The 26,389-nt window shown below is 33.8% G+C and overlaps 6 protein-coding genes across 6 annotated transcripts in view; 4 read left to right on the forward strand and 2 right to left on the reverse strand.

Moving 5' to 3' along the window:
• The first annotated feature begins 458 nt into the window (after positions 1 to 458).
• Positions 459 to 1,441, forward strand: LOC117568903 (probable Golgi SNAP receptor complex member 2). The gene is made up of 2 exons (XM_034249806.2): positions 459 to 795; positions 865 to 1,441. Exons 1-2 carry the CDS (start codon positions 659 to 661, stop codon positions 1,379 to 1,381), a joined length of 654 nt encoding a protein of 217 aa, XP_034105697.1. The 5' UTR covers positions 459 to 658; the 3' UTR covers positions 1,382 to 1,441.
• Positions 1,416 to 2,146, reverse strand: LOC117568904 (probable prefoldin subunit 4). Its single transcript, XM_034249808.2, has 2 exons — positions 1,989 to 2,146; positions 1,416 to 1,857 (listed from the first exon to the last, which is right to left on the reverse strand). The coding sequence occupies exons 1-2, from the start codon at positions 2,031 to 2,033 to the stop codon at positions 1,486 to 1,488; spliced, it is 417 nt and encodes a 138-aa protein (XP_034105699.1). The 5' UTR covers positions 2,034 to 2,146; the 3' UTR covers positions 1,416 to 1,485.
• A 194-nt stretch (positions 2,147 to 2,340) lies between these two features.
• Positions 2,341 to 3,188, forward strand: LOC117568906 (cytochrome b-c1 complex subunit 8). Its single transcript, XM_034249809.2, has 3 exons — positions 2,341 to 2,502; positions 2,760 to 2,942; positions 3,011 to 3,188. Exons 2-3 carry the CDS (start codon positions 2,768 to 2,770, stop codon positions 3,103 to 3,105), a joined length of 270 nt encoding a protein of 89 aa, XP_034105700.1. The 5' UTR covers positions 2,341 to 2,502; positions 2,760 to 2,767; the 3' UTR covers positions 3,106 to 3,188.
• A 214-nt stretch (positions 3,189 to 3,402) lies between these two features.
• LOC117568907 (uncharacterized) lies at positions 3,403 to 3,824 on the forward strand. The gene has a single exon (XM_034249811.2). It carries the CDS (start codon positions 3,538 to 3,540, stop codon positions 3,700 to 3,702), a length of 165 nt encoding a protein of 54 aa, XP_034105702.1. The 5' UTR covers positions 3,403 to 3,537; the 3' UTR covers positions 3,703 to 3,824.
• Positions 3,825 to 5,168: 1,344 nt separating this feature from the next.
• Positions 5,169 to 6,063, reverse strand: LOC117571872 (uncharacterized). Its single transcript, XM_034254317.2, has one exon. It carries the CDS (start codon positions 5,922 to 5,924, stop codon positions 5,295 to 5,297), a length of 630 nt encoding a protein of 209 aa, XP_034110208.2. The 5' UTR covers positions 5,925 to 6,063; the 3' UTR covers positions 5,169 to 5,294.
• A 9,807-nt stretch (positions 6,064 to 15,870) lies between these two features.
• LOC117568786 (solute carrier organic anion transporter family member 74D) overlaps positions 15,871 to 26,389 on the forward strand; it is a 36,046-nt gene continuing 25,527 nt past the window's right edge. Inside the window, exon 1 of the mRNA XM_034249625.2 lies at positions 15,871 to 16,533. The gene's annotated coding sequence lies outside the window, so the exon portion shown is untranslated. The remainder of the gene's footprint in view (positions 16,534 to 26,389) is intronic.

Consider the following 26,389-nt stretch of genomic DNA (forward strand, 5'->3'; position numbering starts at 1 on the left):
GTTTGTGTATGACTACAAGCCCAAGTTCTAAGATCTACAAATTAACTCCAAGGCGATAAGCCAAAAATAGGAAGCCCTGAGAAAGAAAAGCATTGCAAATCGAAAAACGAGCATCTGCGATCAACAAAGGATTGATAATTGACAGTAGTTTGAATACTAAAAAGTATATATGTTCATATAAACCCCATCTACGGTCTCATTCCGATATAGTGTATTGAATGGTCATATTGATCGATGTTTATATCACACCGACGCTATATGCATTAAATTATTAAAATTATTTGTAGTTTTCGGTTTGTCTCTTCAAAACAAAAAAACTTTCTTTAAATCTTGTAATACTTAAGTTTAAGATGACCGTGAGCTTAATTTCTAGAACATACCCCGATATCTAATAGTTGATTGCACTCTATTGCAATATTTTGAAATTACTGGAGTTGCCACACTTTTGCCGGCAGGTGACACACTCACTGCAAAGTATCGATATGCATCAATACGTTTGTTATCAACATACCTAGACGAATTGGACCATTTGCGACGCGTCAGCTTTTTGAAACCAATTCCAATTGTTCGTCTTATCACAGTTAATTGATGTAATTAGCCTAGCTAGCTTCTTGCATCCCACATACACTGTGCATAGACTAGTCGATCTGCAACGACAATGGAATCCCTGTACCATCAAACCAACAGCACACTCAAAGAAATTGAGCAATGCTTTCAGAGACTCGGGCAGATTGGGCCACAAGAGGCGCTTGACGTGGAGAACGCGATACAAGTGAAAATAACCCAAGCCAATTCGTGAGTCATCCAACCCCACCTCAAACCCCAACAACATCAGCTGTTACAATTTCGCAATGCATTTCACAGCAACTGTGACCGACTCGATGTGTTGTTGTTCAAAGTGCCTCCATCGCAACGCCAAAGCTCTAAGCTGCGGATAGATCAGCTCAAGTATGACCTGAGACACTTGCAAACATCACTGCAACATGCACGCGATCGTCGCCAGCGACGCCAACAAGAGATCAGCGAACGGGAGCAGCTGCTAAATCATCGCTTTGCAGCTAATAGCAATGCACCGAACGAGACGTGTCTGCAATTGGATTACGAGCTACAGCACCACACACAGATGGGCAATGCGCATCGGGGAGTAGATGACATGATTGCCTCGGGCAGCGGCATACTGGAGAGTCTCATATCACAGCGGATGACACTTGGCGGCGCACACAAACGCATTCAAGCCATTGGTAGCACTTTGGGTTTGTCAAATCACACGATGAAGCTGATAGAACGCCGATTGGTTGAGGATCGCCGCATCTTTTTGGGCGGTATGGTGATCACATTGCTGATAATCGCACTGATTATATATTATTTTATCGTGCTGTAGTCAAAATACGAACGAATATCAAACTGTTTCGAGATTTAAATTAAATGTACTCTATTTAAATGAATGGGAGTTTATTTGATGCCAGGAGGGAACCAGTAGTCGATTTAATCGTCGCTTTCAAGCGAAATGTTGCTGCCAAACCGCTGGTAGAGATGAGCCTTTAATTCATCCATTTCAGCTTTGATCACCTTCGCCTTGGCCTCGATGCTGGCAATTTCCTTGAGCGTTTGATTCTTGGTCTCGGCGAGCAGTTCCTGTGTTTTGCCCAGCTTGTGGGAGAGGAAAACTTCGCCAATTAGAAAGGGAATGTCTTCCTCCTCGTCGAAGAGCTCGATTTCCTCAAGCGCCTCCTCCACACACTTGAGATCATTCTTCTTCATATCCAACTCCACTTTCAGATCATCCATGCGCGCATTATGCTTGGCGAAGCGGTTAATGCGCTGTTGATCCTCGAATGATATATGCACATCATCGTGCTGTGGAAAACAATATTGAATTAGTATTATTTATTAGTCAACGCCGCTCCCTGTGATGAGAGGCAAGGCAGGTGTTGATGAGCAAAGTGAGGTTACTTTGTTGTTCCAGCAATTGTCACGCGTATACTTACATTCTGGAACACTTTGTTGGTATTGCTTGCAACTTTAGCGGCCATTTCTGTAGTAATTTGTGTGAGTTTAATAAATGAATAATGAATTTTACAAACAGTTGGCGTTGGGGAACTGATTCAGCGAGACCACAATTTCGATTTTAAAATATACCATGTTAAAGCGATATCGATATACCTATCGACTTTTGATAGTTACAAAATTGTGATTTTAATTTGTGGGCATTGATTTACATGTTAATTTAATAACTGCTTGTTGAACTTTGAAATTCAATAAAACCCAATATAATTATTTTGTGAAAATTCGATTTTTAATTTTGAAATTGCTACATACCAAAAAAAAGTGTAACCGGTCTAGTAAATGTACATATGCTTAGTTTGGTATAAGTTGCAGCTCAAAATAATATACTTTTTCGTAAATTCAACGTTCGGTCACGCTGAACAGCAGGGAGAGACGAAAACAGACGTCATTAGAGAGGTTTTCTAAATTAAGGCACATAATTTGTCTTCTATCAAGGTAAATATTAAACATAATAATTGCCAAAAATGTTGACAAGTGCTGCATCTCTATAAATATGCCCATTGATTGGCTGACAAAGGTGAAGCCAACTACAAGGCACAGTTGCAAAGAACGTTCCCAGTGCAAAATTACATAACCTCTTTGAGGCTAAGTGCAAAATGTTTATAATAACTATTTGTGTTTTTATACAAATAATTGTGAGCTTCTTGTGTGGTTGTTAATGTTAATATCCGTCTACCTACCCAACCATATAGCTTGAAACATGCGTCTAACCTCGATCCTGAACGGTGCCCATTTCGGCAACCTTGCCAAGGTCCACGGCATTGTGACCTACAAGCTGTCTCCCTTTGAGCAGCGCGCCTTCGCCGGTGCCATCAGCAAGGGTCTGCCCAACATTGTGCGTCGCATCCGCTCCAACATCTTCAGAGTGACACCACGTAAGTTATGTGATATTTGCTGTTCAAATTCGTTCTATAACGTTTACGTATCCTCGCTCCAAACTTAGCCTTCATTCTTGGATATCTGATCTACGATCTGACCGAGCGCAAACACGCCGCTTTGCTGCGCAAGAACCCCGCTGATTACGCAAATGACGAATAAACAAAAGGAGTTTTATAGTCGGCGCCTCATTAGCAAATAGTGATGTTAAGCTAATTAATAAACGAACCCCACAGTTCAACCGAGTTGTTGGTTATAGTTTAACATGGAGTTTAGTAATATAAATGACGAGTGTAAGATGGCTTGTAGAAGTGTATTAGGAGCAATAATGCCTAAGGGGGCATAAACAAATTGTTTAATAACTCCTGGCTGTAGTTTCTACTTAAATAGATAACAGCTGATTAAAAGCGTTGCCATATGTTGTTTTCTCACTTTGTGTTTTTCAACACTGATGTTGCTTTCGCTAATTTGTCAACACTAGCCAATCGACAGCTGTTCGCCCATAAAAAAACAATAAGACGTGATTTTTATATACACGCAGATAGGATTTAGTTTTTTGTATATATAAAAAGCAGCAAGCTAAACAATTACTATATGGACTGCTGCGGTGGTGAAGTGCGCAGCGAAAGCATATACAACATGCTGCAGGCCCTAGTCGACTCTAAAGTGATCAACGTGCAATTGTTTACGATTGCTGTGGGCATTTTCTTTGTGGTGCTGTTGCTGAAAAATAACTTCCGAAGCTTCTCTGGCACATAGAAGACAGTCAGCAGGCATCCTGTGACGCTTTTAGTGATTAATTTATGTAATAATGTAACGTACGCAATTTAGTTAAGCATTAATAATAAACATTTCTCAAAAGCACATATAATTTTTGTTCATTGTTCTTATTCTTAGAGAGCGGAGCACCTTGGCAATAATGACGTCACACTTTTTGGGCCCAGTCGCTTATAACAAAGCGATTTTCAGGGTCAGCGACGTTATTTGGCTGGCATACGCCTTATATGTACAGGCATGGTATATACCACATGTAAACATAATGCATACTAATTGTATTTGAAGGCTGATTGAACTGCGAGCTTGTGTATCTATTTCATCAGAGTACTGTGAATGAATCACTTACCATCTGAAGAATAGATAAGATAGACATTCAAGTGTTGCACGCTGATTTGGCTAATTATACCCGGTACCAAGCAAGAAACGGGTATGATGACTTACTGGTATCGTTACGGATTTCCAATCATCAACGTAACGATTTTTTAGATTCAAACCCGCAACTTGAACTTAGGACATTGCTGTTGTTTTCCTATTCTGTCAAGTTTTAAGAATTTCAAATTATATACTTACAAACATAATCAATTCAAGATATCGTAGAAATTGTTCACTGCAAAATCTGATATACTGATTCAAGTAAAAGTGAGAGGCAACTTCTAACATAATCTCTAAAAAACTCTCACGAGATCTTTGAGATGTAAGAACATTAGAGGATGTTTGTAAATTACGATGTGTCAAGTTGGCAATTATCATTTATATTAAGATCATATGAAGGTTGTCTTCCCTTTATTTGCCAACGCCTTTTAGCGTCTATTGAACTTTTGGCCTAATTCTTGGGGATATTTTCATAAAATTCCCATGGCATGCAACGACGCACGTTTAATCAATTTCAATTGGCATTTGGTCTATGCCACAAATAACTTCAATTGACCAGCCATCGACCATCGATTGTTGCACGCACTTCCTGGTGCTGTGGCATGTTGCAACTTGCAATAGACGACGTGACCTACGCCATTTCAGACTCTTTTTCTCTCTCCCTCTCTCTCTCTCTCTCGCTCACTCTGGGCGTATAGTTTATGGAAAATATGCTACGTGCTTTTTTGCACAAATTTCTGCATTAGGATGCGAATGCATTGAATAAAGCAAACACAGCGATTGCTGTCAAAGCCTAAAACGTGACAATTTTACCAGAAAAAACAACCCAAATAAAATAGATTCGATTTTTTCCCCAAACAAAAAAAAAAAAAGAACACACACATGATATAGTAAAATACTACGACTTTAATGAAATTTGCACAGTCCAATAACCCAATACAAATCCGATTTACATAATCGTCGCTTGAACGAATTGTTGGAAATCTTTGTCAATGAACTTGAGGTCGAAAATTCTGGGAAAATGGAAAACGCTGACCGAAGTTCCGCCTTGGCAATCGAACAAGAAGAATTGACAATTACATTATATAAAAGATTTATACGATAATTCTGATTCAACTACGAATATATAAAAATGCAAGATTTTAAAAATTTTTACTGAAGTGCCAAAGTAAACCATCAATTTGAATATTTGTTTGTCTCAATTAATTGTGCATTACTTTTTTTCTGAGTGCCGCATTTAGACAGACAAAATTCAATTTTGGTTTTGGCTTCTTCGTCTTCTTCTCCAACGCAACTCTCGAATTATCTCTCGAAGCATTTCCTCTGATCTGTTTAAATGTCTCACTTGTGTGATTACCTCCTTCCATTGACTGAAGATCTAAGTTTGAGATTAATCCCAATAGTCCAGCATATTGTTCATTGTGTTGGGCAATTGTCGTATTTCGACGTTCCAACTTCGCCTTCAATACTTCCACATCCTTCTTCAACTTGTCCACTTGTCGAGCCCGAACCGTGATGCAGCTCATCTCTTCTCGCACCTTTTGAAGCTTCGACTCGAGGATACTGGCACTTGACTTGACATCACCCATTTGCTGTTTGTATTTGAGACGCGTCTGCTTGATCTGCTCCTCCAGATAGGCGATGTACAAATCCTTTTCAGCAGCCTTATCATCGCCCTCGAGACGATATCTTTTGCAGCAATCGCCACCTGCACAACGCTTGAGATGATTTCTATGCTTCCTGCAGATCTCATCCCGATCAAAGCGAATCTTCGCCAACTCCTGACGCAATGTATTCACCTCGAGCTCCAATCGCGCCACTTTATTCATCATTCGAATCTAGCTAATCACAGATTTCCAAATTTTGAATCCACTTCTTGGCAATTTTGTTTGAACACGAAAGAATAACTTGAGAAAACTTACGAAATTTAATATCACCAAGTCGTTGATGAGGGAAAAGTGTTTGAAAATAAATGCAAAGTAAGATATGCACGATATTTAACATAAATTCTTCCTTTATAGAATTGTAATAAAAATAAAACAATTGGAAATTTAAATAAAAAATGAAAGAATTCAGAAGTAATATTGGGCTTTATCTTAACTATAATAATGAGTTTTGTAACAGAAAAGGATAAATATTATCAAAGTGATGAAAAATAATGTGAAAGATATTTAAAGAATATTCTTTATATATAAAATTGTAATAAAAATAAAAAATTAAAGAATTCAGAAATAGCATTGGGTTCTATATTTTCTCGACATTAAAAATTTGTTTCATAATAGAAAAGAAATATTATTATAGTGATAAAAAATAATATCTACGATATTTTAAAAATATTTTTCCTATTTTAAATTATAATAATAATCAAAAATCAAAATGTTAAATATAAAATTAAACAAGTCAGAAATAACATTGGGTTTTATATAATCTCAGTAATAATAATTATTTTTTTTTACAGAAAATACTAAAAATTATTGAAGGGATGAGAAATAATTTTAAAGAAATTAGATAAATCTTATCTTATCATGAATCTTAATCTTAATATTATAAAAAAAAGAATAAATATTACAAATAAATTCTTAAAATTACGAATAATCTCACAATATCTCTGATTATTATAGTATCTCAATAGAATATTATATGAGAAGAATACACAAATATTTAAAAAAATGTTTGTCTTGCAGTATCTCAATAAAACTAACGGAAAAGATAATGCAATGTTGAAAAATGTAAAATAACAAGTTCTGGTAATAACAAATAATATTATTATCTTAAACAGCACGTGTGAAGAGAATCATTTTGGCCAACTGCTTTGGTAAGTTAATAAAGTTAAAACGACTTTCAGCTAAAAAGCCATTTATGGAGACGGCTACCAAAATTTGCGAGTAAAAGTAAATTAATAAAATGCTCAATTTCATGGCCATTACTTATTATTATTGTTTTTTTCTTCTCTGCATTTCTGTATTCTTAGGCTTCTTTTTTCTTTTGGGCAAAGGAAATTACTGCAATTTGATCGAGGTTTTCAATATCGCGAAATTTGCATCGCAGAATTTGCTTTTGCTGTTGATTCTTTCTCATTTGTTGTTTCTTTTTTTATTCTTTTTGTTGTGTGGTGTGGGGCGTTCTGGATTTAAATGCGCCACGCCCACCACTCTGACGGTGGCCCAGAGGGCGAAACGCTCATTTCCCCACACAACCAAAGCAAACATAAACACACACACACACAAACACACATTGTATACACATTTTTGGCATTTTGTTGTTTCGTATTTTTTTTGTTTGTAAGCATAATTTGTATTTTTTGCGCCTCGAGATGCCGCACACTTGATAAGGGTTATCGATACCCGTTCTGGGTACCAGATCCCGAACCAGACCGAAGCCAGTTGCTTATTATGTTCTTTTTTATGCCCTTCCCTTGAGAGGAGGATATTGTTTGTCTATCCGTCTGACAGCTTGTTAATTTCAAAATTACTCTTGTCAGTTTTGGAACTATCTTTATAAAAGTTCATAATATTGTTAGAGGCAATTCATATATCAGAATAAGTACAATCAGATAAGAATATATTATAGTTCTGTTACACCAAAGAAAGATAATATTTTGATATCCGTCTGACAACTTGTTAATTTCAAAATTACTCTTGTCAGTTTCGAAACTATCTTTATAAAACTCTGTTTAGTAATGTTATGAAAGATTATTCCTATATCAGAATTAGCCCATTAATTAGATAAGTAGTTGGAACATATCAAATAAGTATACTATTTGTATATCTGTCTTACAGTATGTTAATTTCGAAATTACTCTGTCAGTTTCGAAACTATCTTTATAAAAGTAATATTGTTAGAGGGACTTCATATATCATATATATGTATATAGTTGGAGTATACCATATGGATGTAATATTTGTATTTGTATACTCTTGTCAGTTTTGAAACTATCTTTATAAAAGTTTTTATAGCTTCGTAATATTGTTAGAGGCAATTCATATATCAGAATAAGCTCAATCGGATAAGAATATATTAAGAGGCAATTCATTACAGAGCGGATTAAAGTATAAAATAGTTGGAACACACTAAACATATCTACATATTTGTATATCCGTCTGACAGCTTGTTCATTTCGAAATTACTCTGTCAGTTTTAAAAATATCTTTATACAAATGTTTATTTTTTTTTAATTACTTTGTAAGTTTTAATACTATCATTATGAGTCTTTGTAGTAATTCGTATTTTTGTTATAGGAAATTTATGTTTCCGAATGGGATTATTGCATCTTATAGTAATCGTATTAAAAGTCGTTCATATGAATTGTTTATTTAGATAAATATTTTTATTTTTAAAATCTGTAATATATTTTAATGATCAGTCCAAATACGAAATTAAATAATGTTAAATAGAGAAAATGAATTAAAAAAGTGTGTTTTTATAGGGTAGTCCAGATTACTTTGCCATTGGCCTATTAAGATCAGAGAAATTTGTTGTTAAATATCTCTAATAAAAATATGAGCTATCCTCTTGAGGGATGCAAGTACATTTCCTATATTTTATGCAGCCTGTGAATCCTAAAATCATTCGGATAATTCGGATATCATTAAAACTATCGTTTACGAATCTCTATAAAATCAGCTAATCATATTTCTTATAAGTAAATTGGTTGCTTCTAAAGAAAGAATGATCTTATCTACAATATCTTAACGTACTGCAATATCTTAAGATACTCTGAATACAAGTATTGTAAGTATTTGAAAATAATTCCACAAGTATTAGTGAGCTTAAAGCTTTTTGCACTCACGTCAAGTGTTTTTGTACTTGATTCTTAAAACTCTTTCTAATCAGTGTGCAGCATCTGTGTATCTAACGACAGTATTTAATGAATTTTATTTAATTTCCCCCCCGAAATTAATCAATGTTCAGTGTCTATAAATCTATGTGGTTGCGATGATATCACGTCCCAATAAAAGTCGAGCCCTTTTGCCGTCTCAATGTCAAGGTCTTTGCGGATTTTATTCGCTTCTCTGGGTTTGTTGTTGTTGTTGTTGTTGATTTCTCAATTTGACAAAGTTGTTCCCACTTGCGCAATTTGCATAAATTCAAGGTCAGTCGCACAATAAAAATCCAGACATGATTTGTGACTACACACAATATGAGAGAGATTGCTTGTGTGTGTGTTGGTGTGTGTGTGTGTGTGTGTGTGTGTGTGTGTTGGTGTGTGTCTGGCTACTTTTTCGGCAACTTTTTGTTTGCGGCAGTCTGTGTGGCAAGTTCAAGTTCTAGATACAGTGATGTCGAGACGCAAGGCGTCTGCTGCCTGCAGTCGTAGATAAGTGGCGGTTTATCTATCTGTAATTTCAGGCACTTATCTAGATACTTTCGAGGCAGACGAGACGTTGTGCCGCAAAAAAAAACCAAAAACAAAAATGATATCAAATGCGAAATCCAAACAATAAACCCAAAAATGCCGAAACAACCGAAAAAAAACTTGACTAACATCTACAAAAAAAATGAATCAAAAGGAAAATAAAACAAGCAAGAACACTAGAGTAGTCAAGACGCTAAAATACTCGGTAATCATTTATTTTGGAATACAAAGGGCAATAATAACAACAAAATAAAGGAGTACAATACGATCTGTAAAATATAATATAACTTTTAAATTTACTCAATTTTTTTTTGGATGGAAATTCGAAATTATTTAATTCAAATTTTCTTGAATTACATTTAAATTAATGCACCTATTGTAATCACATTATAAATTAAAATTAATCACTATTATGCTTAACATTTAAGATAATTTAATCTTCAATTCTAATCTAGTCATCTCAATGGTTTTTAATATTTTTATTTAAATTTATATTATTTTATATTTATATTATTTTTATATTACATTTTAATATTAATATTTAATATTTTTTTTAAATTTAATAATTTTGTTGTAAAGGATTGTCTTTAACTTTGCTAGTTCTAGCATATTTGTGTCTAAAAGCTAGCTTCTTATATCATATGACAGACATTTCTATATATTTTTTTTTATTTTATAAAATTAGATACAGTATAATATTAAATTTTGAATAGAGTGTAAATGAAGGAACCTTCAAATAGAGAATATAACTATATTTTCTCGTAGATATATTTTGGTACAAAAATAATTGTATATACTTTCAGAGTTTAAAGCTGATTCTCACACATACCTGTACTACCCTCTTTGCCCTATGAGTAGCGGGTATAAAGAGCACAAGAAGAGCAGAAGCTGTTTGCTGCAGACAAAAAGCAGACAAGGCGAACCCTATGCAGACGGGCAAGGGATGAAGTGGGGAGCCGTTGTCTGGCTTTGGGTTTTAGGTCTCAGTCTCGGTCGCAGTTTTAGTCCCAGTCTCGGGTCTGAATCGGGTTCTGTCGACCGACGACGACGTAGACGTAATCTAGACGCCTTTTGTTTGCGCACACAGAGAGGCAATAACGAAAAGAACAAAAACAAACATAGCAGAAGCAGCAACAACAGCAGAGTGTTATGTTTTATAAAGGGCAGTAAGATGAAGTCTTGAAAGAGCTGCAGCAAAAAAAAAAAAGAGAGAAAAAAAGACAAGTCGGGGGTGCTGAAAGACTTTGTTAGAACTGTTTTTGCCCATCAATTTCACTTTAATTGCACTTAATTTCAATTGCAGAGATCTTTCAATTTTTGTGTTGATTCGATTGCATTTGATTTTTAGAGCCGTAATTCGATTGCTAGACACCAGAAATTGCGCAACACAAATGTCGCCAAAAATTTGTTGTTGTTGTGGCACTTTGAGGTGACCCCAAAATGCAGTTTGAAAGTCAATTTGGCTGGCAGACAATGTTGATTGGATTTCATTGAATTTTTAGACACAGGTTTCGATCTTAATAATATATTGGTGTCTGTTTTTTTTTTTTTTTTGTTTTTTTGCGAATGATTAGTTGAAAGCGATTCGGTGGAGAACGATGCAAAGATTTTATACAGACTGAGTTTAAATATATGAAATATGCAACAGTCTATGGCATGCCACACAGCCGCATGACTCTCCGAGTGTGTGTCTCAAATGGAGCATTATCCGCATCGGAGGAATTAGCTTTGCAAATTTTGCACTTTTGGCGACATTTTTATTTTTATTTCTTGTTATTTTTGATTCGACAATTGGGCAAGAGGCCCAGACATCCGTTCTGGATCGAGACGATTGCAAATGCCATTCTAAAAAAGCAAATTCAATTTTGTTCTTCGTACCGAGAAACATAACTCAAACTTCAGAAAAAAACGAATGAACTTTAATTTCCGACAGGCCGAAAAAAAAAACAGAATTCTCTGCCCTCTGTCGAGTTATTAAAAAGTGCACAAGGAAATGCATACAAAAGAAACAAACACAAAGTTTTTTGTTATGTTGCGCAGGCGCAGCCCAAAAAGCAACGCCCTCAAACAACAACAACAACAACAACAACAAAGTATTCGAGGTTTGGGGCCCCCGAAAATGTTATTGACCCTCCCGATGTTGGATCCGTTAGCGAGCCACAGTCCAATCCCCAATCCCCAATTCCTCCATCCGCACTCCGATACTAAGGAATTCTTATTAAGATCAATCAGCTAAATGTCGGTTTTATGCTTAATGCTCATGATTCACACGCGCAAAAATCGAAAGAAATTTTCGAAAAAACCCAAAAATAAAACCGAAAACAAAAGAAAACGACAAACAAAAATAATATTGCAATCCGAGCTTATCTGTGGAATGTTGACGGCTGCATATCCTTGAAATGCATTTCAAACAATTGTGTAACATGTTTTCTTTAATGGTTTCTTGTTTAACACACAGCAATAAACCTAAATCAACATGTTATTTATAAGAAAAGTGTTTAAAATTTCAGATAACATAGCTAAAGTTAATCAACATAATTGTTCTTACATTATTTATAAAGTATAAAGTGTATAAAGTATTCTTGGAAACGATTGCAGCCCTTATTTATATTTAAATAATCTGAAGAATTTCATTTCAAACATTTTAATCACTTGTTTTTAATAAACTCTTATGAATAATATGTGGAATACTTTCAGCAAACATTAAAGAGGTATTGGAAACACAAGATTAATTATAAAAAATCCTCAAAACGAAATATTTATTGTATGTAATAATCGTTATAATTATTTTATTATATAGTATTTATAGAAATACAAATAATTTATTTTTCGATTAGGAATTTTAACAGTATAGAATAGCATTAATATAAATACAAATAATTTCTCTACTCGTTTAACAATTTTAACCGTTTTTTATATTAAAAAGATGAAAAAATTATCAAAGAAAGATTTAAAATTCTAAAAGTTTTCATGTTATAAAGATAAAACTTAAATCTTTAGGTCCTTAAAATGTTTCGTTGTGGAATCTAAACACAAATCAAAATTACTTGATTGTATAAAAGTAATACAAAATTTTTAAAATTTTAAAATGAATGTAAAATATTATTTAAATCCTTAAAAAATTAAATATACTTTTAAAGAAAAACTAAAAATAAATGTAGATTATTTGTTAAATCCTAAAAAATTAAATATACTTTTATAGAAAGCTTTTTTACTTTGAAAATCTCCTTTGCAAGCTTTTAAAATTTTAAATTTGAGCTTAAGCTTGCAAGCTGTATGATAAATTTAAGGTACTCAGTCTTTCACATACCCTACTCATAAGCAAACGTTTTTTGGCAATCCTTTACAATGTTGTCGGCGTGTTTTTTATGCTGAGAAATTGAGTTTTGCTTGCTTAATTAGTCATGGCAGCGTCGATGTGGGTAATGCAGCAGTCTTCTTCAAGTTATTACATATAGAATGATGTGCATATGAGTGAGTGAGTAAGTGGTATATATAGGCATAAAAATGAGTATATATAAAGCCAGGCTGCTTATCACAATTGACACACATTGTAGACAAGCAGATAAGAAGACTCTGCAGCCTCTCTCTCTCTCTCTCTCTTTCTCTTTCTTTTTCTATACTTTGAATATATTTTTTATTTCTCTGTTAAAGTTAAAGATAGCTGCAAAAGTTGCAAGTTGCGCCTTCTGGTCAATATATTTTTAAAAGGGATGTGAAAAGATCGAGTATCTTTTTTTTCATACATCTTTTTTTTTCATTCGTTTTTCCATAAGTACGAGTTTGTTAACGTGTACACATCAAACAAAAGTGTCAGATAAGCCCAGCGTTGGTTGTCAATACAACAAAAAAAAAAACAAAATTTTGGAAATTCTTGTTCAGTATTTGCTCGACGTTTGTTTACAAGCTGAAACAGTTACACAAACACACACAAACACACCACCACAACAGATACAACTACAGATACGCGGCTTACAGCTAGAAAGAGATGCAAGAGAGAGAGAGAGAGGGAGATAGAGAATGGGGGAAAGGCCATGCCCCTTTAGTTGTGTATTATTTTAATGCTGCATTTCAATCGAATTCCAATATAAATATAGTACGAACACTCTTCAATTACTTTGATCGCCAGCTATCAGTAGAGTTTTCTTTTTTTTTTATTACTATTTTTATTTTATATGGTTTTTTTTTTCTAATAATTGTTACAAAAGTTCAATGGACACTTCGAGGTGAATGTGTGTTTTGTTTATAAGCAAATGCGATTGCAAGCGTGTTTAACTTGTTTACGTCTCTCTCTCTCTCTCTCTCGCTCGCTCTCGTGTCTCTCCGTCTCTGTCGCACTGACATGTCACGTAATTAACTAGTTGCTGTCGAAACCGTTTGCAATTTGCCAATAAATTAATGCTAGACATACAAGTATAGCAGAAAATATCTCTTCACTCAATTCGTTTTGATCATTCATTAAATGCATTCAAATACACTCGATTGCTGACTGCTTAAACGGCCTTGCGCCCAATATTGTAATTGATATACGAGTCTAAAGACTTTACATGAACATGCAACCAAAAACAAAAATGCACTCAAATTGAATTTTTCACGAAACTCATTTCAGTTAAATTTTGTCTTAATTTGCGCCTTTTTTCGAAACATTGTTGCAAGCAGCTCTTCATCATTCTAAGCTCTTCAGCTTTGGCGGCATCTTCATCAAAAGCTCATCAGGCTACCGGTGTTCAAAAAAGGATTCCCAAGTCTAACATCTTAATGATCTCTCTCTCTCTCTCTCTCTCTTCAGTATTTCGCATGAAAATGACATCACAATCATCGGCATGCGAAAAAGAGCTTTCGCATTGCAATGCACAAAGCAAGCAAGCAAACTAAGTAAGTAACCCAATTAGGATAATTAATAAGCTTGCGAAGCTGAACAGCTGTCAAAAGCGACAATAGATAAAATTGCCAACAACAAACAATAGCCAAAGAACTAGCACACTAAACTCCCTCGCCCACAAAAGCTTAACAGCGGCGAGAGCTTTAACAGTGCTCGCGATAACAGCAGCGTGTGGCTGTTAAGCTTTTGCTTTTGACAAATGCAAAGAGCGCAGCTCCAACACTGACAACGACGACGTCGACGCGTCGCTGCTGCTGCTACTGCTGCCGACGCTGTCACAGTCACAGTCGCAGTCGCAGCTGACTGAGCAGCTGTTGGTTGTTGTTGTTGGGGGGGCCCCAAGTGAAAAAGTGTTTTCGAGCATTTTTTCAGTTTGGACTTGCCTTTGACCGCGTGCGGACGGCGACGCCAGCGAGTTGTTGTTTGGTTCGGCTTGCAACTGACACTCTGTGCATGTGTGTGTATGTGGACGATGTGTGTGTGTGTGCATGTGTGAGTGTCTCCTTCGTGTGTGTGTGTGGATGTTTGGGGGCAGCGACGACGCCGACAACAGAGCGACTGAACATTACACTTGCTGTGTGTTTTTTTTCTGTTTCTGTTTTCTGTTATTTATATGTGCGCTGTGCTCTGTGCGCTCTCCCGTGTGCGTTGCGTTATATATGTAGTATGTAGTATCTCTATCTCTGGCGCTGTATATCTGCCATATATTTATTTTCGTTTTTGTTTGTGCGCCGCCGCTCGTCGAAAAACAACAATGTAGGTCGTGCATATTGAATATATGCAAATAAAACAAACGATATTGAAACAGTACCGAAAAGCTACTACTACTACTACGTTTTTTTTTTGCGGCTCATGCGTCTACTACTATTTTGTAATGAATACAAAACACAACACACACGCACACACAAACACAAACGCCGACGCACAGTGCCTACGCCTGCGATAACAGCGAAGATGACGGCGCGCCGTCGCCACCCCCTCAGGCAGCGAAGAGAGTGAGAGAGAGAGCCAAATAAAAATTCACTCTCGCTGCGCTGCCGGCGTCGTTTACTCGCTCTCTTTTTTTAGGCGCTGCCGACGTCGACTGCGCGTCGTCGTCGTTGTTTTTGGCAGCGTTCTAATTGCGTGCGCGTCACTGTTGCTGTTGTTAGCTGTTGGCAGCGGCGACGCCGCTGTTATCTGCTGTTTTGGGCTGACTGTCGATCGTATGTATCGTATCTTGAAAGATACACCAGCACCATGGCGGCAGCGACACCGACAGCGACAGCGACGCGGCAGAGGCGTCGGCATTCGTGTGTATCTTCTTGATGTCGTATAAATTGAGCCGCACTTTGCTTATTCTCGAGTTTTTGCCGCTCAGACATCGTCGTTGTAACTGCACGCGCTGCGCTGCGAACGCGTCGCGTTTTTTCCAATTCAATTCCATTTCACAACCACAACAACAACAACAATTTGTATTCCATTTCATAAACAACAAAAGAATTAAATAAATAAATCGCGCACAGCTCATAAAAAAAAAAAAACGTAATTGTAATTTGTAACGACCCAAATTCGACTCGTTTTTATATTTAACAAAATAAAAAACAAACATACTCTTTTGTGTATCTGCGAGATACAAGTGCAACACTGACGCGCCACAGAAATACACTCACACACACACACACGCATACAAACACAACATTTTTAAAGCGAAAATTCAAAATTGTGCTATTTTTAAAATCGTATACAAAATACGCTTCGGCCTCAACAACAACAACAACAACACGTCGAATATATAAATCGTGGAAAATTCATTAAGAAATTGTTTTGAAAATCTCGCAGAAGAATGCAATTTAGTTTTGGATGTGAAGAAAGAAAAGTTGTTCACTCTTTTCTCGTGTTGTTTTTCACCCCCTTCCACAGCATTTCATTTTCCCTCCCATTTTGTGTGCAATTATTAAATTAATAATAATCAACAAAACAAAAAATTAAATTGTGTGAATTAAAACGAAAACAACAACAACAACATCCACAACAACAACAACAACAACAACCACATCAAGCAACCATCAGAGCGAGACAGAGAAAACACAGAGAGAAAGAGATAGAAGAAGAAGAAGAAGAAGAAGCGAGGCAACTAAATAAATTACACGCATAAATTGCGTAGCGCAAAAAGTTCTGAATGAAAAGCGAGTCGAAAGAATCGAAATACGGGCTGATAAATGTAAGTACAGCTCGAACAATGTACAAATATAATACATATATGTATATAGCGTATATATAACGCTTGTATATAATGCGATACTCGTGTGTAGTCGAATTAGCGTCGAGCCATATGGCAAAACTTATTGTTATCTAAAACTGGTTTAACAGATCACCATGAGCATGACTTCGAATTATTTTTCTTTTAAACAATTTATAGAGTTAATAGAGTTTTGTTTATAATAGATTTGTGTGCCAAAAAATTGACAAAAAAAACTTTTGAATGAACTTAAAAGATGCGAACATAAATTTAAGATCATTTTTATTCACTTTATAAATTTAATTGCTTAAGTATATGTTGAAATGAAATGGTATTAAAAAATACAAATATTTATACTATATTGAATATTGAGAATAGAGCTTTATATATAATAGTACATTTTTGAATGAACTTAAAAGATGCGAACATAAATTTTCGATCATTTTTGATCACTTTATAAATTTAATTGCTTAAGTAGATGTTTAAATGAAATGGTTTTAAAAAATCCATATATTTATACCTCTTAAGAATTGAATTTTGAGAATTTTAATAGAGCTTTGTTTATAATAGATTTGTGTGCCAAAAACAATGAATGATCTTAAAACATGCGATCGTAAATTATGGATCCTTTTTGATCATTCTATAAATTTCGTTGTTTTACTAGAATATGTTAAAATGAAGTAGTTGAATTATGATATTGAATATTGAGAGTTTTTGACAATTAATAAAAGAGTTTATTAAAATTGACACTTAATAAACTTGAAGTATATTAAAAATATGCTTAAATTATTTTGGTAGTACCTTCAAAAATGTATTAAAAAAATTGTTTTATTAATGCTTAAAATGTTTATGCATTTTGTCTTAGCTTCTTAAAAAATGTATTTCGAATAGTGTTTAAGAATCAACATTTGAAATCCACTAAAATTTTCTTATTAGCAGCTTCAAAATGTATTTCCAAAAATGTTTTTTGTTAATCATTAAAGTAGTATATTAATACTTTATTTATTCATATTTAAAGAAACAACATTTGAAGCCCACTAAAAATCTTCTTGAATTGCATTACAACTACTTTAAAAACTTTTCGCAAAAGTAAATAAAGAAATTTACTAAATTGAAAGAAAGTAAAAAGATGCTTAAGTTATTTCACAATTACTTGAAATCGAGATTAATTAATAAGTTATTAAAGTAATTGAAAAAAACAACAATTGATGGTAGAATTTATTTACAAGTTCTTTAAGAATCTCTTGCGTAGAAAGTAAATAAAGAAAAGTAAATAAAGAAATATACTAAATTAAAAGAAACTAAAAAGATGCTTAAACTATTTCACAATTACTTGAAATCTAGATGAATTAATAAGTTATTAAGAAAATAATTGAAAGAATTAAATTTTGATGCTTGTACTTAACAAGTTCTTCTTTAAGAATCTCTTTAGTAGAAAGTAAATTAAGAGATAGGCTGCCTTTTTGTAAGGCATCTCAAATATTTCGATACACTTCATATAGAACCCTCCGCAATGTATTTTACAGATGCTCGGGATTTGTTTTTTTCTTCTCTTCATCTTCTTCTTCGTCTGTTCGTCTTTAGAGAAGAAGGAGGCGGGGAGGGGAATCTCATTGAGGCGCCAGAGAAAGTGAAACATGTAATTTTTTCTGTATGTGTGTGTGTGTGTGTGTGTGTATCGCTGACGGCGACGGCCTAAAAACAAATTATACGCCGTATTGAGTGAAATCGTAATGAGTTAAGAAATTTCTTAAATGCGCGACTGTCCCTTTTGGACAGCTGAAAGCGCACAGTCCAATATAATGATAAGAAAAATAACGAAGAGTATAAAAACAACAACAACACACAAAATCCGAAACCCAACAGAACATGAAATACATTCCGTTTTCGTTTTTTTGTTTTTTATTTTCTGTAATTTTTCCGCTTCTTTTTGTTGTTGTTGTTTTTTTTGTGTAATTACATGCCGGCGCAGACAGGCGAAGAAACAACAACAAAAACATGTAAATACGCACAGAAAAAGATAAAGATACAGATACAAATGCAGATGCAGATACAGATGCTGCAGACGCACTCAAAGATACACATGCATACGCAGAGATCTTTTCTTTTGCAAATGCAGAAGACAAAAGCGAAATTCAGACAAACAACAAAAGGCGCATAAATAAATGCTTAAGTATAGCATTTAAAAATGGTCAGTAAAATCAATAAACATGCGTTTAATTAACGCAAATTGTTTGCATTGCAGATTTTTGCTCACGAATTGTTTAGGCCATGTTTACCTTGCAGTTGCATTTTTTTTGGAGTTTCACTTTTAAGCACAAGGCACAAACAGGCAAAAGGGCTAATAAAAAGAAAGCCAGATTATACAAGTTGGTTCTGGCAAAAAAAAAAAACAGGCTCGCAGTGTAAATATGACCCACATTGTGAGCATTATCATAAATTTAAATGCCGAATCAATTCAATTGCATACAAAGAGATACAATTTATATATACTCGTATTCATACTTTAACAGCAACGTAAAACGTAAAAAGATTGTAAACATTTTTACTTGAGTTTTTAATGACAATTTTATATTCTTTTCGTAGAATATGCAACTTGAAATTGTTGCTTGAAAATAATTCTTGAGCTCTTTGTCTTTCTGTAAGCAAAGTGCAGTAAATGAACATTTAAAAAATTAAATAAATCATAATAAAAAAGTAATAATAAAATTTTGAAAATTAAATAAATCATAATAAAAAAGTAATAATTAAATTTTGAAATAATTTTCTTATATAATTTACAGAAATCGAAATTTTATAAATATCTATGTCTACAATGTAGATAAAATAAATATTCTTTTTTGTAATAAATTTTGTTGTATCAAGATTTCATAAATATTTTATATTAAAAAGTTTCAAAGGATAAAGTGTTCTAAATTATTTTTTAAAAATATTTAGAATGCTTTTTCCTTTAAAATAGAAGTGAAATTTTTATTTAAAATTATTTAAAAAATGGAAAATGTAAAATTCTTAAAATTTAAAAAATTGTATTTTTTTGTATTGTTCTGTTTATTGATAATTCTCTGAGTATTTTTAAATATTTCTAAAGGCAAAAAACATGAACCAAAATATTACTTTATTTTGAGTAAAGATGAATCTTATAGCTCTTGATTAACATTAATTTAGGAGCTAGGAATAATTTTGGAATTATTTTCTGTTGTTAGATAATTGTAAAAATTAACGAATTCGTACGCCAAACAAAAATTAATGAATTTTTATATTTTATCATAAAACAAAACTTCAAACTTGGCTTTAAATATAGTGCTAAAACATAGCTATAAGATTAGCCCTTACTTACTTTTAAAATTGTTTTAGTTTATGTTTTTTCACTACAAATTATGTCGCAAGCGACAAATTCCGCCAGAGAATTATCCATATAAAACAATATTTGTTCTTTCATACTAGCAAAATAAGATTTTGATAGTGAAACTACAAAATTATAAAAAAATTATATATTTTTTGTTTTTGGGGTATTTTTCCTTAAATATATTAGTTTAAAGAAACGTTGTCTTCAAAAAAACATTGAATTCAATGCATATTTTTATTTACAAAAACCTCGGAAATTAGATTACAATATTTTCTATTGAGTTTTCGTTAAATATGATTAAACATTTTACATTGAATTGACACTTGTAAGATTTTGTAAGCTTCATATTTAATTTGAGTAAAAGTCGTAAACACTTTTATCTCAAAGATTCTTACGTATACTCAATATTCTCTGGAGCGCTCTCGCTGCCTTCCAGTCTGGAACTATCAGAGTTTTGAGCTTTTCGTTTTCATGCAAACTGGAATTTGTATTTATTTACTTACTTTTGATGTTGTTATATTTTTGGTGGCAAGCGTTCTAAGCCAAGATAGAAAACAACAAAACAATAATAATAGCAAGAGAAACAATAAGAAGAACAACAACAACAGAATTCCACCTGTAATAACGTCGCAGAATTGAGCAGCGAAGTCGCGAAGAATCACGAAAACAAGAATCAAGCCAGAGACAGAGACAGAACCCGAAACAGAAACAGAAACCGAAACAAAAAACCAGATTTGCTACTAATTTAAATTCTTGGCATACAAAAATCCTAAAAGAACGCAACAACAACATTTAGTATAAAAATTGAGTTTGAAAACGCAGCGAAATGGCTTTATCGGCAAAATATTAGCTCGCTCTCTTTCTCTCTCTCTCTCTTTCTTTCCCTGTCTCTTTCTCTCTCTGTCTCTCTGTCGCTATATTTGTGCGTGACAAACGCTGCGAATTTCCGGCGCTTCCTTGCTTTGTTTTACTGTTGATAGATTGACATATGCCAAACATACAGATACATATTATAAACGCGTATCCACAAGATAGATTTTATTTTAATTTTTTTCATTTTAAAAGCAATTTAAACGTATCTTTGCCAAAAAGTATTGCTCGCATTTTTGTCAAGTTTTCGAGCACGTGAAGATTTTTCGTATGTGTGTTTTTCTGTAACTTAAAACTGTTGCCAATGGCATCTGAAGAGAGAAATAAAATCCAAACAAACTAAATTTTGTGCATGGCATCGTGTTATTATGCTAATTTCAGTACAACAACAAAGAGAACACACAGATAGAGAGAGAGAGAGACAGAAACAAAATGCCGCATTAATTATGCATTTATTTAAAGCGTATCAAAAGCCGCTGGCTATGACCAAATTTTATCGCATCTGTAAATCGTAAATCCGTGTATATATTATATGCGAAAACCTCGTTTCAATTTGAAAACTGAAAGTTGGCCTAAAAACACGGTTCCAATTGATTTTTAATCGTTTTCGTATGGCTTAGATATAGCTACAAAGCTTCAACGCTTCAAAGCTTCAAGCTCAACACATTTTTTCTCTGGGTGTGAATAGAATTAACAAAAGCCCAAAATAGGAAAATTATTTGTCATTATTTGGGATTAGAGTCGCGAGTCGCGACTTCGGCACACGTTAAACGAAGGCCTTGTGAAGATTTTTTCTTGAGAATTCTTCTGTCTGAATTTAAGAATTAAATTGAAGAAACTATCTATTATAACAAATTTCTAAAATTTCATTTAAACATTCTATATTTATACTCAATTCTATTTATAGTGTCAAAGAGTCTGTTTATAAACGCTCTTAAGACTTTTTTAAATCTCAGCTTATGAATTATATTATTATTATAAATTTCTAAAAAATTTGGAGTCAGCATCTCTTGATTTAGTATTTATAAGCGTCAAAGACTCAGTTTAAAGAAGTTTGTTGAGATTTTGTTTAAAAGTCTCAGCTTAAGAAGTATATTAAACAATCTAAAGATCATTGATATAATGGCCATTATAATAAAATTGTAAAATGCTTTGAGTCAGTGTGACTTTGATTATTATTTAAACATTCTATTATGTTTGTTTGTTAAGATTTTGTTTAAATGTCTTAGTTTAAGGAACTATAGATCTCAGATAATAATACATTTTTAAAATGCTTTAAGTCAGCATGACTTTGAGTATTATTTAATTATTCTTTTTTAAAGAAGTTTTTTAAAGTTAATCTTAAAAGTCTCAGCTGAAGAAATGTATTAAAGAATTTATAGATTTGTGATAAATTATTGATTCAAATAAATTTCTAAGAATTCTTTGAGTCGGTTTTATTTAAGTATTCTATTTTTATTCTCATTTCTATTCTTTTTTTTTAAGAAATTTTTTAAAGTTCATCTTAAAAGTCTCAGCTGAAGAAATTTATTGATGAATTTATAGTTTTGTGATAAATTATTAATATTAATAAATTTCTAAGCATTCTTTGAGTCAGCATCTCTTTAAATATTATTTAAGTATTCTATTTTTATACTCATTTCTATTAATAGCATTAAAGTCGCTGTTAACACTCTTTTAATTGCCATTCTTCTTGCTGAATTTCTTTTATGCCTCCTCTACTATTTGATTATGAACTATTATCTATTATTAATATGAATTCGAATTTTATTTATAGTTATATAACTTGGCTATAGCAATAATTAATCATTGTGGCTTTAGTGCAAGAAGTTCTTTTGACAGCTTCGCCTGCTTTTCTGCCTTTCGATGTCTGGACTTGACACTTGACTTGCTTCTCTTCTTCTTCTTCTTCTGTTTCTGCTATTTCTTCTTCTTCTTCCCCATCTAGTACTTCTACTTCATCTTCAGCTTCTTCTTCGTCTTCTACTTGTTATTCTTGACGTATCATCAACACAATTGCGAAGCTGTAACTACGCAGCATCCGCCGCAAAAATCAACTACACACAGACACAACTGCACTAAAGTGTATGTGTGTGTGAGTGAGTGTATGTGTGTGTGTTGCTGTGTGTGTGTGTGTGTCTCTCTGTCTGTGTGTGTATTGCGTGTCATACTTAAGTGATTTCAAAATAAGCCACAAGAAGAGCAACTTGCCACACCCACCATGCCCCCTTTTCCCCCCCTTTGCCACTTGCCACTGGCAACTCGCAACTTGTGGCTTGTTTTGCTCGCTTACGCGTTGCGTTGCGTCGCGTCTCTTGAGCAAGTGATTTCAATTTAATTGACAGTCCTTGAACTTGACTTAAACGCAACCATAACACAAACAACTACAACAACAACGACAACCACAGCAACAACAACAGCAACATCGACAACATGAGCCGGCATTTCAATATGGATCACAGCTTCCACTTTCAGCTCCATCTTCTCTTCTCCCCCTCGCTCCACAATATTTCAGTGCTTTGCTCGCTCTTGTCAAAAACTTGAAGGTTTCGCGAGCTCTCGTCTTTTGTATTTTTTTTTCTATATTCTATATAGTCTATGCTATTTCTACGCTCTATACATTATTCAAAACCCTAGTGCTAACAAATGTTATTTGTGCGTGCGTTTTTTTCCTTCTTTCTTTCTTTCATTTTTATTTGTCGTTTGTTAATTTATATGTATTTAAACGGCTTGGCGCGTTTTTTGCATACCCTCCACATAAGAAATTGTGCAATAAAATTAACATGAAAACTATTAAGTTTAAACTAAAATGATATAATGCTCTTGGGAACTTTTTTTTCTGAATTGAATTTTATTCAATTTTACAGCTTTTACATAAATTATATACTTCAAAAGACTTAAGCTTGTAGAGCATTCCTTATTCGTTGCCAATTTCAATTTTCTTTGCAATTTCTTGTTTGACGAACTTGAAAAAGCAAATAATAAAGCCAGACGGAAAAGAGCAACGTATATATAGAGAATATGACAGACAGACAAAGCAAGAGCGAGACACTAAAGAGAGAGAGAGAGCTTGAAAGAGAAAGAAAGAGAGAGACACAGAGAGAAAGACTGACAGATTAGGAAACCAGGGGCAGAGAACGAGGCGTGGCAGTTGCTTTATTCGCGACTTTTAAGCGCAAAAAAGCCATTTTATTAATCTTTTCCTTTTTTTTTTGTCGTCATATTTTTCGGCAAATAAATCTTCAGAGCAGAGAGAGACGACAGACGAAAATACTTTTGAGATACTTGAACACTTAAGCGACGACGTAGCGTATACGTCGTATAATTTATTTCGAAAGCGTGCGTACGCCACGCATTTTGCTACGACATCGATGACTTTATATATCGCACACAGATACAAATGTATCTAGATACCTGCGAGAGTATCTAATATGCTACCTTTCATTCATTGCGCGTCAATGAATGTGCAGATATTGGTGTCCGAGTGTGTGTGTGAAGTGTTTATATTGAACTTGGACTATAGACAAAAAAAAAAAAAAAAAAAAAAAAAAAGGTGGCTCAGCGTCGTCGGGCTTATAAAAATTCAATTATGACTCGGCAAGTTGGCAACACGTGTCGTGTGTGTTTTTCAATGCTTTCGGTTTTCTATTTCACACACAAAAAAAAAAGACACAAAATCAAAATACCTCGAGGGTCTGCTGCTCTTGAAGCGCAGAGGTTATTGTGTGGCACAAAGTATAGAGTGTATTGAGTATACGCCCTGTGGGCCCCCATAAAACAAAAGCATACGCAGCGAGAAGATAAATAGCCGCAGGTGACAAAATGAAATTCAAATGCATAACTTGATATTCAATAGATAAGCTGCTCCAGAGCTCGAATAATAAAAGTAAATGAAACCTACACACACACACACACACACTTGCATCTCTCTCTCTCTCTCTTCGTATCTGTGTGTGTGTACAATTTTCGAGCGAGTCGAAAAAAAACTTTCACCCGCAAATGATCTATGGACACACAAAAGCCAGACACACACTCCAAAGACTTTCGCATTCAAATCGATGAAGCGGTTGCCGCCGCAGAAGCCGACAAAAATCCACAAAAAGACTCTACGCACATCTAATTACAGCACTTGAACAGAAGAAGAAAACCCTAAAAATCCCAAAAATCGAAAAGCAACAAATATCACACACCAAAAAAACGAAAAAAAAAAGCTGATTAGAAATCAGTTCTCGTTCATACGACGACGAGAATTTCGTTTCACATTCAATTTACTTTCACAAAATCAAAATTCAAGTTCATGGCAAGCGCGATTGCCAATTGTCGTTGGGACTATCAACTAAAAATTTCTGCATTCTCCGATTGTACTTAGTACACTTAGTTTATATACCTCATTCAGCTGATATCTCTCTAGCTATACGATCGATGACGTTTTTCCTATCAACAACGATAAGTTCGAACTAAGCAAATCAACTCAAACACTATGACTAAATTATGATAGAAAATTTGTGTATTAAGACAAGTAAAAGGTGCTTGTTTACCATTGCTTGACTAGCACATACCCTGTAGAACTACACTTAAAGTTAAGGCAATACTTTTGTTGCTGATCACATCAAGAAATAAGTATTTCCAAATCTAATCTTTTTATAGTTTTAATACTCTTTCTTTTGAGATTTTCCTATATTACAGGGTATCTAAATTGTGCGTGTGCTTGAGGGAAAATGTGGAAAAAAGGGGGGCAAAGCGTAAGATACTTATACGCATAGAGATTGTGGGCGCCTATAAGTAAAAAAAAAAAATATAAAAAACGTTCTACAATATTTTGATTTCTTTTTCTGTGTCAATGAACTCGCTTGAACTAAATTCGTTTTTTTTTTTTTTTGTTCTTTTATGATTCTTAGTTTTATTAGGTTTTGTTTTATTTCTATTTAATTTTCGTTTTTCGTCCGGTGCGTGAGTTGTTATCTTCAAGAATTGTTGCGTAGGCCGTCGTCGCTTTAGAAAAGAAAAGTTATGGCAATTGCCGCTTCCCGGCATTGTTGACGAAAAAAAAAAAAAAAAAACAGTGCTTATAAACGATAATGAATGGATTTCATTGGGGAATCAGGTCAAGAGGTCGGATTATGACAATAACATATCGAAATTGTGGGAGAAATCGACGTGCGAGTTGAAGTTGAAGTAATGTGGAAGCCTTGCTTATAAGGCAAAATAAATAAGAAAGCTACAGTCGAATGCGAGATAAAAGTAAAACATTGTTCTTAAAATATACCAAATTAATATACCGTAAAAACCTAAACGATACCAACGACTGTAATTGGTATATTTATGCAGTACCTTATTCAAAATATACCATAGAGTATAAAATATATCAGATTGTTAGTCAAAGTATAATAAAATGAAAAAACAAGTAAGAAAGTTACGGTCGAGTGTGCTCGACTTTGAGATACCCGCTACCCAAATTATTCTTTAAATATACCAAATTAATGCAAAAATACTGGAAAACACCAAAGGTTATATTTGGTGTATTTATATAGTATTATATTAAAAATAAACCAGATAGTTAGTCAAAGTATAATAAAATGGAATAATAAAATATATATATATAATAAAATAAAATAGAAAATC

The sequence above is a fragment of the Drosophila albomicans genome, chromosome 3, assembly GCF_009650485.2.
Source record: "Drosophila albomicans strain 15112-1751.03 chromosome 3, ASM965048v2, whole genome shotgun sequence".
NCBI classification, from domain to species: Eukaryota; Metazoa; Arthropoda; class Insecta; order Diptera; family Drosophilidae; genus Drosophila; species Drosophila albomicans.

Bases quoted from the DNA above. Each gene is read 5' to 3' on its own strand.
- LOC117568903 (XM_034249806.2), top strand. From the start codon at position 659: ATGGAATCCCTGTACCATCAAACCAACAGCACACTCAAAGAAATTGAG. The intron at 796-864 runs GTGAGTCATCCA...TGCATTTCACAG, and splicing joins AAAATAACCCAAGCCAATTC to CAACTGTGACCGACTCGATG.
- LOC117568904 (XM_034249808.2), bottom strand. From the start codon at position 2,033: ATGGCCGCTAAAGTTGCAAGCAATACCAACAAAGTGTTCCAGAAT. The intron at 1,858-1,988 runs GTAAGTATACGC...TGTTTTCCACAG, and splicing joins CCAACAAAGTGTTCCAGAAT to CACGATGATGTGCATATATC.
- LOC117568906 (XM_034249809.2), top strand. From the start codon at position 2,768: ATGCGTCTAACCTCGATCCTGAACGGTGCCCATTTCGGCAACCTTGCC. The intron at 2,943-3,010 runs GTAAGTTATGTG...CTCCAAACTTAG, and splicing joins CATCTTCAGAGTGACACCAC to CCTTCATTCTTGGATATCTG.
- LOC117568907 (XM_034249811.2), top strand. From the start codon at position 3,538: ATGGACTGCTGCGGTGGTGAAGTGCGCAGCGAAAGCATATACAACATG.
- LOC117571872 (XM_034254317.2), bottom strand. From the start codon at position 5,924: ATGATGAATAAAGTGGCGCGATTGGAGCTCGAGGTGAATACATTGCGT.